General features: G+C 44.2%; 1 protein-coding gene across 1 annotated transcript; it reads left to right on the forward strand.

Moving 5' to 3' along the window:
- Positions 1 to 360: 360 nt before the first annotated feature.
- On the forward strand, positions 361 to 10,875 carry LOC115314073. Its single transcript, XM_040214877.3, has 5 exons — positions 361 to 477; positions 637 to 794; positions 6,065 to 6,138; positions 9,220 to 9,297; positions 10,748 to 10,875. Exons 1-5 carry the CDS (start codon positions 361 to 363, stop codon positions 10,873 to 10,875), a joined length of 555 nt encoding a protein of 184 aa, XP_040070811.2.
- The last annotated feature ends 2,794 nt before the right edge of the window (positions 10,876 to 13,669 follow it).

Here is a 13,669-nt window from a genome sequence, read left to right on the forward strand (position 1 = left end):
TGCCTCGATCAGACGACGGAGGAATCGTAAGGATCACAAAGCGACTCGTCTTTGTGAACTCGAAAAATATTAACGGCGTTACATTACAAAAAAAAAAAGTCACGGTCGCTGCGGCGGCATGGCCGCCATTACAGACGCCTATGTTGTTTACCCCAAGCCTACATCCCGACATGTGCGGGGGTGGAGCTTAGTCAAAATCGTCACCAGCCTGCACATACGCCTTCGCTCCTCCATTCCCATGCGCAGAAAAACAAAGATAAGCCCACTTGCGAGGACTATAAAACAGAGTGAGGTGAACGCTGACACTCAACCGGAGTAAACAGAGATTGAAGTTCGGTAGAAGAATATCAACCATTCAGAATGATGCTTTTTGCTCTGCTCGCCATAACGGCTCACCTGGTACATCATAGCATTTACGCAAGCACGGAATACCCCGAACAAAATCCAGCGCTTGAAGAGTATCAGGATCAGTCTTCGGTAAGTTGAGAGAAAGATAGATAAGCAAGAAGATACAATATTCTCTAGTACGTCCACTTTTGACTACTTTGCTCGAGACTTTGCCAAAAACGAGAACGCTTAAAACAATCTCAAAGTGACCATTAGCCTTTATATTTTGACCGCGATCTCACTTTGCAGTTCTTTCCCCTCGAAGAGACATGGTACGTGGCCTACAGGAACTTCGAGACGGATCCATTTTTTGGGGGCACGGCTAGATGTGTCAGATTCAGCGAGACTGATCCCGGACAAAATGGCGCTTACCCACTCATTGTCGAGTACGATCCAAGCTCTTCAAGGTGAGCATGCTTCTTGATTTAATAACCTTCTTTGCATTTTTTTTTTTTTTTTAGAATCGTGTTGCTTTAGAATGGGCAACCATAATGGTGATATCAACTTGGAGATTATTCCGAGATGTCTATTTTTTTCTGTCTCGCGTGCTGGGATTTTAAAGAGTGGGGCACTAGCTTCTTAATAATAGACGACGAAAAAAATAAAGACGTTTACAAATCTCTGACACACGAAATTAGAGCTCAGCTCTTGAGGAGGAGAAGGGAAGGGTGCTGAGGGGAGGGCATGCAATTCCTTCTCCGTACTCTTTCCTCCTCCCCTCCTCCTCCCCTATCATCCTCCTCCACTCCGCTCCTCTTCCTCGTTCCCGCTCTCATCCTTCTTTCCCCCCTTCCTCCACCTCCTTTCATACTCCTCCTCCTCCGTGCCTTCCCCTCCTGCTCCTCCACAACTGACGTCAATTTTCCTGCTAAATTTAGCAGCAAAACTGAATTTGTTCATATATGGCGTGACACGAAGTGCAGTGACGTCGTTTCCCCGTTAACTTTAGCGGGGATACTGAATGAATGTTGAAATCCCGCGACGTCAATTTTCCCGCTATATTTAGCAGGGAATTGAATTGGTGTTGAGGTCACGTAACGTTGATTTTCCCACTAAATCTAGCGGAGAAACTTAATTTGTTCATAAGTGACATGACACCAAATCATGTGACGTCATTCTCCCACTAAATTTAGCGAAGAAACTGAATTGGTGTCGAGGTCGCGTGATGTAGATTTTTCTGCTAAATTTAGCGATGAATTGAATTGCTGTTGAGGTTAACGGACGCCGATTTTCCCAGTAAATCAAGCGGAGAAACTGAACTTATTCATGGGTGACGTGACACCAAGTCATGAGACATCATTTTCCCCGCTAAATTTAGCGGGGTACTGAATTGGTGTTGAGGTCACGTGACGTCAATTTTCCCGCTAAATGTAGCGCGGTTATGCAAACGGCGATGGCGACGCCGACGCCGCTCAACCCGGAAACGGGTTCCTAAGAGCTGCGGATTCATTCCCAGGTTTTAGTGTTTTGTTTCCAGGCAATTGATTGAGGTCACGTGGTTTGTACACCGCACTTGCTGTGCAAGGTGCTAGGTGGAGGGGATGTCGTCGATCGTCTGCAACAGAGAGCTTGTATTACAGAGAGCGTCAAACTGCTTGCTCGGGGTCACGTGGTCTATTGGCCGCGTTTGCAGCGCGAGCCGCGAGGAAATGACGAACACGTGGATTGTCTGCGAGGGTTTCTGCCTTCCCGTCAGCCTTCCTCCTCGCCACGCGACAACGCAGCGCATGCGCATTTGCGATTAATCGGCGCGGGTGGTGAAGGTGTCGTCCGCCATTAAATAGCAAACCATCCCCTTGGTTTGAGATGGACGCTCTGTACAATCTGGGCTCTCTAGCCTGCAAGCGTCTCCACGCTTCACTCAACCTCCCTATCCGCTATCCCCGTCGTCACGCGGTTATGCCCGCCTGCGCATGAGCAACCAATTTTAGGGGCGAAGCTCCTTAGGGTCTAGCCTTGTCCGTCCGCCGTCCGCGCTGACATCGATCTTGCTAGTGCTCGTGCTCGTGCTCGTGAGCTCACGTGCTCACGTACTTATGTAAGGCAAAAAAAAAAGATTAAGAAAAATGTTTGCGTAGTCGACAGGATTTAAACCTGTGCGGGAAAGCCCCAATGGATTTCTAGTCCATCGCCTTAACCACTCGGCCACGACTGCGGGACGAGTAGGGGGCTCTGAGATGTGGTAGCAACTCAAGAGCTGGGGATGCCATGGATGAAACGTTGCATGTAGCCGCTCAATGTCTACACAGGAGAGGGCGCTGCGGTCAAATGCGTATATAATCGCATTAAACTTTGCATGCATAGGCTCAACGTTTAGAGACGAGAGGGCGCTGCGGTCAAATGCTCAAATCCGTATATAAACACGTTCCATTCCACACATTCTCCTTCTGACATGGATGAAAACGAACGAAAGGCTCGGCATGCTGCGGCTCAGCGTCTACGCAGACAGGCACCACCAGAGCTTCGCCCCAATCAACATCATTCACCACGTGGAGATGCGGTCAATTTTATCGCAGGAGCCGTCCGTCATTAAACTGCAATCGCTGTCCACGGTTTGGGCTGCCCCGCCTCCTAAATATGAGCTTTCTAGCAGCTTTCAGTGACGTACTTGTCATCTCGCCTGTTTAGAGTGTGCCACTTCACGCGGCCGTCACTAACATGCGACGACGCAACAGGGGATCTCGTCGCCTTCATTCTGCCAGACCGACATATGGGCTGCGGTGTAAAATCTGTAACTCGTCTCAGATATCGTTCGTCTTAATGTTCGAACCTCAACTGTCTGTGGGCACTCTGGTGTGCACAAAGCGCTCGACCAGATTGCACGCACAGATCAAACCGTCTTTGGTTATCTCCACCACGAGGCGGTCTAGTGCAAACGGCCAGGCGAGCGGCACTCGGCTGCTGATAAAGGGCCGGATCAGAAGTATTCGCGGAGAGTCGCGTGAGTCACGGGAGACGATAACAGTCAATAAATCGTTAGGTTTTATACCGAGGTTCGTGACACTCTCCAGGGCGGGTAGCAGCAACGGAAGCTCGACAGGCTGGGATACAATTCTGAAGTTCTGAAACTTTTTAACTTATCACCATTGAGGGCGCAACATTGGATGTAGTCCAATTCATACGGCTGTGGATGGTTATTTTCTGGAGTGAAAAAACATTGGTTAGTATTTGTTACAGAAACGACGTCCCCTTTGGGTGTAAGAATTGACTGAATTTATGTACAAAGTCACTCTTCCCAGCCGGTTCCACTCCTCGTTTTGTTTATAACTTAACCGAAAGAAATCATATTTTCGTAGAAGAAAGTGTGCCAAAAACAAGAAACAACAAAAAGAAATAAAAATAACAAACAAGAGAGTGCGTTGATTACAACTTGAACAACCTCCTGGGCGTCCCAGGGGGTGGCCAGGCTTTTCAAATCGACAGAGAAATTCGGCTTCTTAAGCTATCACGCTACGACTTTGTGCAGCGTTGCCCAGATATGGTGAATTTTTTTTTGTAAAATTTCCAAAGAGCGGAGTTACACGAGTAAAAAGCAGTGTTGTACGGAACGGCGTTCCTGGAACGCGTTCCTTTTAGGAGGAACGAAGGAACGCCGCCGTTCCATTTTGCATTGGTGGAGCTGGAACGGGAACGCGTTACATTTTTAGTGGAACGGAAAAAGGTACGACGTTTTTCGTCCAGTGGAGTAATTTTATTTTATTTCTGAAAGGGAAATTCTAAAAGTACAAGGACAATATCCATCTATACGAAGAGCAGGATTTCGTTAACGTTTTGGTTACATACCTTATGATTAACTTTGTGTGATACTCGCTTTATGAGAGTCGGGTGCAGGAGAGCTAGTGGAGATCGTTTCTTTTTTTCAGTGCCCGAGACTGCGGTACAAAAAACCAATTTTTACTCGAAGGAAAAGGCACAGGAAGAAAGACGTTTCAAACTCAGCTACTTTTTTTGCTTCCACGAATCCTCGTACACCCAGAAATCTATGACCGACTGTAGCCATCACTAAACTTCCACAAATAGACGTACAGTTACAACAATAGAGCAGGTTACCCTATGTCGAACGCACCCTTGTATCCCGAATATTGGTGACAAAACATACACAAAAATTAATTTTTATTTCTTCTCCCCTTGTTCCCTTTCTTCAAACTGAACAACGAGTCCAAACTTTACGAAGAAGGACTTGTACTTTTCAAGACTGACCTTTCATCAGCGCAAGACTGACCTTTCATCAGTAAATGAAGAAGGTGTACCTTCTTCATTTGCGCGCCTTCCGGACAGCAACATCGAGAAGCAACTGTTGTTATGTTCGAGCAAGTGACTTCGTTAGATTGAAACCCGTGAGGTCGTTGTGAAACGCTCGTGCAATGTGGGGTAACAGTACATTTGGCTAGTCTGAATCGCCACCACAAAATATGGTTAAAACCTAAGATTTTTGAAGGCGAATATATCAACAAATGAAACACTGCTTCCGCTTGCCTTCTTCTCTTGGTGCCTTTCCTTCACTGCATTCAAATTTGTATGTTGCCATTTGATGGTATAGATAAAAAACAACAAAAACACTTTGTTTGATCTAATTGCATATGATAATCGTCAAAATACAAATGTAACGTATATGTAACGAAAGGTTCCATTTCTTTAACTGTAACGGGAACGAGTTCCTTTTTCACAGATGAAACTTGTAACGGGAACGCGTTCCAAACATCAGAAGGAACGAGGAACGAGCTTTCGTTCCTTTTATTGAGGAACGTGTACAACACTGGGAAAAAGTAAAGAAAGAAAAAGGCTTGGCTCCTATGGAAACGGAGCGAAGCCATCGATCTTCAAACAATAGGGTGCCGTTTCGCGCGGGAGACAAGAGATGGCGCAAGCTGTCGCGACGCCAACTGCCGCCAGCGAACGAGCATATGGCGCCGAGAACCGACGTCTTTAGCAGACGATCTTTTCGACTCAAAAGCGGGCCGCGTTCCGAAGGCGGCAGCAGACTCAGAAACCAAAACAGGCGCGGGACAACAAGGAAATAAAAGCAGACGACATGAGTACCACGAAAACAAAAACAGTCAAAAGAACCCGACAAACCATTTTTGAATCGATTATATGTGCATTCAATGTGTTCTATTAGTAAGGATGATAAAAAAAATGCATTGGCAACTGATATATAAAAAAAAAAAAAAAAACTCGCGCCTCTTTTGAGTCGAAAAGATCATCTGCTAAAGACGTTGGCTCTCCGCGCCATATGCTCGTTGGCTGACGGCAGTTGGCGTCGCGACAGCTTGCGCCATCTCTCTTCTCCCGTGCGAAACGGCGCCGTATTGCTTGAAGACCGGTGGCTTCGCTGCGTTCCCATAGGAGCTAAGCCTTTTTCTTTCTTTACTTTTTCCTCAGGTAAGTTCGGTCTTTGCAAATTTTACCAAAAAAAATGCACCATCTGTGGGCAACGCTGTACAAAGTCGTAACGCGATAGGTTAAGAAACCGAATTTTGCAACCGGTTTAAAGATCCTGGTCGGTCCTTGGGACACCCAGTATATCCCTTCGCTAATTTTCAGCTTGCTAGAGTTATCGTAGCAAGTGCTACCAAACTGAAAGTGTGGTGAATTAAACAGCGAAAAAGAGAACGTCTGTTTACTTAGCACGATCAGGTTAAATTACTTATCAGAGCGTTGGTGGTTTATATTCCAGTAATCTAACAGTGACTCTCGGCTCATCTCCGGGATATACACTCAAAAACATTTTGAACCTTCAACCTCAAGGTCGTGAGTATTATTTTCTTCAAGCCCCATCTTCAACAAAAACTTTCATTCTTAACTAAATGTGTAGTTGTTGGTTGGAACGTTTCAAAAATGGAAATCATTTTACGAAAGCAAACGATTTAGCGAAAGCAAGACTCGGGACTCTGTGAGAAGTAACATCTAGCGCATACTAGTAGTTACTTCTCTAGTGGCATTTGACTTATAGTTTGAGACAGCTGTAGAGAAACTACAATATAGAAGCCCCTTGTCTACGTATCCAAACATCATCGTGTATGACTTGACGTTTCAAATTAATATAACTACAAATTGGGCCCAAAATGAAACTGAATGTCCTTAATTTAAAGAAATGCATTATATTCCTGTCCGTAAACATTCGCTTTAATTATTCTATGAACTTATGGGCAGCGACTAACCCTTGACATCCCCTCAAATTCAAGTGGATAATGAACCCACAAAATAACGTTGTAAACCATTGTGGAACACGCGATATCATAATAAAGCATGTCTCAGTAATTTTTCATTTAAGTTTACTTGAACGAAAAATAGGACCCTAACCAAAAGTTTAATGAACAATAACCCGAAGTTTCGAGACCATTTCAGTCCCTTGTTCACGGGTGACCGACGAGAAGAACACGCGTCGCTTAAATATATTCGTGTGTGTATTTAACCGACGAATGTTCTTTTTGTCACTCACCCGTGAACAATGTGCCCAACTGGCCTCGAAACTTCGGGTTGCCGTTTATTAAACTTTTGGTTAGAGTCCTATTTTTCGCTTAAAAAGGGACACTGGCAGGGTATAGATGTTCGTCAAGGCTTTTATTTGTAGATAACATATGAGGGGCCCAACTACGCAGAACAAAGTTTGCGGCTCGAAATTCATTTCCTTCGGCCCGAAAACTTCCGACCGAGAACTGGCCGGTTTGAGTCGCGCTCACTCTCTTCTCCGTGGTCACATGCAGTTTTCTATGGTTAAGACTCAACCATCAAATGATAATAAAAGACGTGCGTCAATCAAAGCACACACTCAACGCTAAAAATAGACAAAAAATATGATACCGCTTTTTGCAGCTCCTAAACAACTGGAAAATAAATTATTGAAAAAAAATTCTTTGCACAGTTAAAGGGGCGGTGCAACGATATTCAATTGCAGGGATGGGCAGTATTTAAAATACAAGTATTTGAAATACGTATTTTAAATACTTTGTGTATTTTGCATTTGTATTTAATTACAAATTGGGTAATGTATTTGACGTGTGTATTTAAATACTAAAACGTGGGTATTTCAAATACAATTTTAATTAAATACAATTTTGTGGGCGAAAATACATCCCTCAAATTTATTGTCACTACCCGGCCAGTGCAGGAAGAAAATTACGTTCTGCACCGAATGCAGTGTCTCTCAATCAAACACAAGCGTTTAGTGACTTCGTGATTACCGTGCCAGTCCAGGGCAAGAATAGTGCAAAGTCGACGTTCACAGGCAGACTGGCTAAATAAGTGCCTGTGACAACTTGTGATGCTTTCCAGCCTGATTTCCATCCATATTTTTGCCTGAAACATTCTCGATGCGCGGGTCGTCCAGATTTTCGTAACTGGTGCGAGCTGCAACAATAAAAAAATTCTCTAGCTAGTGCTGCGCGTCTTGATCGTCTCGGTTCTTTGTTGGTCTATACCAAAATGTAATCGACAAAAAAAAACTGCTTGAAGCTCTGTGCTTTTTTCACCTATTACGTCCAAGCTGATTACATTTTCTATGATTATATCTCTATTACGTTACTAGAGCCTCGCACACTAACTCCCGAGTGTGCGATGCAAAATTAAAATGAGATACCCAGAAACCCGTTGCAGGTGCCCTGAAGTGGCTGACGCAAATTTTGAGGAATGTATTTGGAAAAGTATTTGGAGGAGACCAAATACATTTGGTTGTATTTGTATCTTGCACTTAAATGCTTTTTTAAAAATGTAATTAGATTTGTAATTAAATACATTTTTGACGAAGTATTTTGTATTTGTATTTCGATACATATTTGCATGTTATTTTGCCCATCCCTGTTCAATTGTAATGTTTTTCACTTTACACGAGCTTACTGCCACTAGTGGAACTCAAGGATACTCGCACGCAACGCCACTGACCAAGAAACCCCTTTGTTGCGCTGTAATTTTGAGGACAAAACCGAGCGTTTTCATTCAATCTCTCCTTCGAAAAACCTGATGACGTAGCTGGGCGGTAGCAATACCGCCCAGTGACGATATTTGAATGCGGCTCCTAGATTGAACCCGAGCATTGCGTGGGCACTCGATTTGGGCTCGTGATAATCTATAGCTCGAGAAGCATTCCGGTAGTGTCCTGTGTCCAATCGCCGCAAATACGACAACAGCCGAACCATAACAATGTCTGGAACGCAGCGCGTGTCCTGTGCCTTGCCAACCCCAGCGCATGGCTATGATCCACATTGGCGGCATATAATCGGCTCCAGATCACGTGGCCGCTTGTTTTGGCTGCGAGTTGAGGGGGTGAACTCTGCTTGTTTTTCTTTATTTTTTTTTGCGACTTCGATTGCGTGTGGTGAAAAACGAATGGGTATCTCACAGGTCATTAACGTCAGGGACCCGCTCTAAGTGGTATTTCCGCAAAATACAGAACTCGTTGCATCGCCCCTTTAAGTGATTTCCGGTAACTTTCTTCTCCTCGATATATGCTTCCTCCCCAGTCTAGTTTCGGTTTTGGTTACGAGCAGTTGTGTTTTCTTACTTTATTAAAAATATTCGTGACGATTTAGCAAAATATTGATTGGCTGACTTCATTATGGATCGCTTGGAAAAAAATAAAACAAAATATTTAGGGGATGTCAGTGTCCCTTTAATATCCATTCCTAACCTGAAAGAGGGCTGCCGAACGTTTACCTTGAAGTTTACGTAAATGAGAAAGATTGAATATCCGACAATATTTATATGTCACAGAGTTTACTTGGCATGTTTCTAACAACATTTCCTTCCTTTATTTTATTCAGCGATCAAGGTGAATAGAGATACTTCATTAAGGGGAACTTGTGACGACATATTTCCTTTTTTGTAATTTCGCAGAGGATACTTCGATGCCGGCTTACTCAGCTTACAAAGACGTCAAGAAGTGCGAGGTAGTGCGTGTGCCATACGCAGGCGGTAAGACTCTTTCTTCCTTTCTTTTATTTAGCAGTATGAACCCGTGTTATGATTCTCCTTTTTTCACGCGGCATTATGCTGCCAGCATAACACTGTTTTTCATCTTCATAGGCGTTCTGCAGGGTGCTCAGATTTCTATAATACAGATTGCGTGCATAGTTCACAGGATCAGTTGACGAAGTTTTGAGAATTTAGAAAAGGCAGAACGCGCTTGACGCAGCTTACAGCTTAATTTAGCGTGATTATTAGGCATTTTCTTGTACTAGCGCAATCTTGTGCTAATTATTGTGCACTTCAAGCGGTCATACGCTGCCAGGCTGTTGAGCCCGACTCGAAGCCGATCAAGTGACCATATCAGTACCTACACGTGAAAAGAACCAGCACAAGAGTGAAACTCAAATTTGATATTTCATACTAAACCAAAACCTGATAAAATTGCACCTGTAAATCGCGGTTACCGGTTCACACTGAAAATCGGTTCGAAAATAGTAGTGTTGACTGGGAAGTTACGGGCTACCAAAGTAATATGTATGCCTGTCTGCATAGCGATCAGAGGCGGCGGAAAAGGGGGGGAAGAACGGCGATGGTAGGGGGCGAGAGCGATTTTCCGCTCCCTTCCCTTTATTGTTTGCTTAACAATTTTGAAATAGCTAAATGTAGGGGGCGGGCTGCCACATCCCTTTCCCCCTTACTTTGTTCTGACGCTACTGCTAGCGGTACCGTTTGCTTTAAATGCGGTCTCTTAATGGGTATCTGGCTTTAAAACTGCTCTGCTGTTATTCGCACTATGGACTTCTGTCTCCGAGAGGAGGTGAACGCGCCACTTCAGGTAGACATGCGCATCTCTTGATGTGCTCTGATGCTTCAGCACCCAGACAGTCCTGATGGTTGATGCCGTGATGGTAGTATGAGATTTCAGGAGAATAGGAAGAACAGACACCAATGATAAACTTCATAAACCAGTGAATGAATGTTGCCACAGGACATCCGCGTGTTCATTGGTATACCTCAGGTCCTACTGAGCGCAGTGCGCCTCTGGTGGCCATGTTTCTCCCTAATGAAACCTCTCTCACAACGTGACAGAAGACTTCTTTCTAGAGCTATCAAGGGACCATGCTCTAAATATGAACTAACCAAAAACAACCCTCAATAATTGTATGTATACATTGCAGAAACGTTTTGCGATTGATAAGATAAATAGGTAATTGTAACGGAATTTGCTTCAGTTTCTACATTTGTTGACATTCGATTATTTTTGTAATGTGTAAATAAGGCTGATTATATTTATTTGGATTAACTATAACTGATCAGACATCTTTCAGGTGAGGTACTTCGGAACTGTAGGGTGGATTGATTCTAATATTTTTTTTATTCCGCATAACGGAATGTTATACAGCACAGTCGTTGTATATAGAACGTTCACTAGCTGACCCACTTTTGAACCCTGCAGATGATGCATGTGCCCTCCTCGTCCCCAAAAGTCAACTGGGAAATCACGCGGTGTGCTGTGATTTCATCTTTGATCTCCTCTGCGGTGCCACCCCGAAGTTCGACAACTCAGACAGCAACTGCCCTTAGAGGGCTTGGTGGCGCCTTATACACCGTCTAACGGTTCAGTTGAGCACTGTTTATACCTGGGTATTACTAATGCTAATAAAGGCAGTTATTAAAAAAAATCCACTCTTCCTTTTTTTTCTTCTTTGCTTCCTCGCTTTATGATCTTTCTGTTTTTAAGGCTGCGGTCCCACGGTGGCCATGACATATGACGCTTTCAGCACGTTTTCGAAATGCGATCGTGGCGTGTTCAAGCTTGCTAAAATTATGTGTTATATATCATCTTGTAGTGTGCAACATTATCTTTTATGTGATGTAGGATTTGTTTTCCTAGTGCAAAAAGCTAATTCAGAGGGCACCCGCGAACATTGACCTTTTCGGCAAAACATGGTTTCGTAGTACAGTGGTACAGGGTGCACTATTGGAGCAATTTCTTTCTAATTTTAGAATGTTATAGAAGAAGAGTGCGTTCATTGTCAACGGAGGCCCTTTTTTCGTTTTTTATTTTATTTTGACAGATATTTACTTTAGAAAAATTGACTTTGCGGAAGCACTTCAGTCGCGAAGTTTTGGGCGCCTACTCGGTCATTTTATTTGAAACTTTTTACATCAGTTTGTAATTATGGTCGAAAGAGTTACGCTAAATTTAATTGTAATATGGCTTAAACTTTTTTCGGAATGCTCACGTGAAAAGTGACAAAAACCGTTAATTTTGGCAAACTTCATTTGGTAGTACAGTGGTACAGCGCTTAGGGATTGGCACACATGAATAAAATTGTAGGCCCGCAAAGAAAAACATATTCCGCTTTGCAAAGCGAGGCCCTTTTTCTAAATTTCACTTTTGATTTTCCATAAAAAAAGTTTGAACATAGGTGAAATCACGTATTTGTTGATAGTCAAAAACGAGTATTTTGACCCCTTTTGGCAGACATTTAGGCCGATATTTTTAGTATTAAATGGAGATTACTGTTCCAGGTCCTGATTATTAGCCCACATTTTCACTAATCGAGCCTATTTATTAAAAAGAATCATAAAACACACAGAAAACACAAATTGGATGTCTGGTTGCGCCCTCTATGTGGCGGTGGCTGAAATGTGACTACGCGAGGTTCAGGAAACTGCCGAGGATGGCGCTGATTCCAGCTGTGGTTGCCAGCTTCGGAAACTGGTTGTACACTTGGCTTCTTCCGTTTCTTGCAAAATAACGTGCTGGAAAACTTGGTCGAAACTCGTGAGGTCCTTTATAACACGGTACTTTCTGCTAATATAGCTTTTAGGAAGAATTTCAGTCGCTTTCATATTGTTAAACGATTTTTTTTTTATGCGAGGCTCCACCGGTTCAGTTTGCTGAATAAATTGTTCACGGAATCGATATCGAAGTTTCAAATTACCGAAATGCCAAAATCGCCAGTTCTGCGTAGATACGCAGCGTGACGCACGTGCTTCTGGTGCGTGTGCACGTACGTGTTTGCTGCGCAGTTCTTCGGTTGCTGCGAGTTTTGGCGTATTTATTGTGCACTGCTTACCTCCGTCTGCGCACGCATCTCATCCTTGTAACTACCCCTGCTCTGTTTGCCTAGAGTGAAGTTTGTGTCTGTCTTTTCGTTCGCTGACTAAGCTCGTGTCGGTGTCCTTCCTACTGGCTGCTGTTCGTGTTTGCGTACCGTGTGTGTCGCTTTGATTACTAGGTCCCCTGCTTATGGGGTGGAGCAAGCGGTGGGCGTCGCGCCGGGGGTGGGTCGTGATTGGGGAAACAGCTTAGCAGCCGACGCCGACTTCGGCGCGTTTCTTCTGCGCACGCGCGTACTGTCATTGATATCGCTACTTCGCGCCGTGACGATGCGCTGATCTACAGGCCGGTCGGCGCTCGCGTGATATTGTTGAAAATTCTCGAGCGTGTATTTACGTTTCGAAAGCCATAATAGAATTAAAGTGGACATTTGGCCGGCAGCCGGCATACCGTGGCTCTGAAAACAGATTGCTAGGAGTGCCCTCTCATTCGATGGTTCCACGCTGGGTGCGCGCAGTCCGTCCTTCTGGCCTCCCCGGCCGCCCAAATGCGTTTTTCTGATGCTTGTTTTGTTTTCAGTAAACAGACAATAGATTCCTGCTGATATTCTCCTTTAAAATCTTCACTCTTGACAACTCTTTAGTGTTGGAAGGAACTCCGTCAAATTTGACGATAATGCATGTGTAAGTACAACTGGAACCTCATAGTTGCAAGAATACTTTTCCTGGATTGTCCGCATTAGAGTGCCTCCATGTGCGCTTCGCGCACATGAAGGCTCCCTAGTCTGCACCTTTCTGATAATATGATCGGTCTCCATAGATTGCACTTCCCCGCTTCGGGAGCACGGCCAGCGGTGGTTCTCTGTCGGTCATCAAACCTCACACACGTGAAGCGTTGTCAAAGCTGTGATATACCGGGCGTTTTATTATTCTGTATTGTTTTGTTTTGTTTTTTTTTGCTGAAAGAAATTATACTTATACTTTTGGTATTCCCGGGGATAACATTATCGGCTGCGGCGGACGTAAAGGAACGAGCGTAAATTGACAGTTAGTGGCCTAATAAACTAATATTTGCCATTTGCGAACGCTGGAGAGGGGGCGACCTCCTCTCCCCCGTTCGCTCCGCTGAAGTGGAACAGGGTGGGAGGAGCTCCCACTTCGTTCTTGACCTGTCACCGACTACAGTTGCAAATTCCACTTGTCATTTTGGAGCGATGACGAGATAGAGCTGAGTCATGTATTGCGTTCTCTGAGATGAAGAACGCAATGCGCGCGGAGTTGCTCCACGTATGCACCAGTCACCAGTAAA

The sequence above is a fragment of the Ixodes scapularis genome, unplaced genomic scaffold (genome assembly GCF_016920785.2).
Source record: "Ixodes scapularis isolate PalLabHiFi unplaced genomic scaffold, ASM1692078v2 PGA_scaffold1__304_contigs__length_218370807, whole genome shotgun sequence".
Lineage (NCBI taxonomy): Eukaryota > Metazoa > Arthropoda > Arachnida > Ixodida > Ixodidae > Ixodes > Ixodes scapularis.

Coding starts and splice junctions, on each gene's coding strand:
- LOC115314073 (XM_040214877.3), top strand. CDS start 361: ATGATGCTTTTTGCTCTGCTCGCCATAACGGCTCACCTGGTACATCAT. Junction 478..636: donor AGTATCAGGATCAGTCTTCG/GTAAGTTGAGAG, acceptor CTCACTTTGCAG/TTCTTTCCCCTCGAAGAGAC. Junction 795..6,064: donor TACGATCCAAGCTCTTCAAG/GTGAGCATGCTT, acceptor TTTATATTCCAG/TAATCTAACAGTGACTCTCG.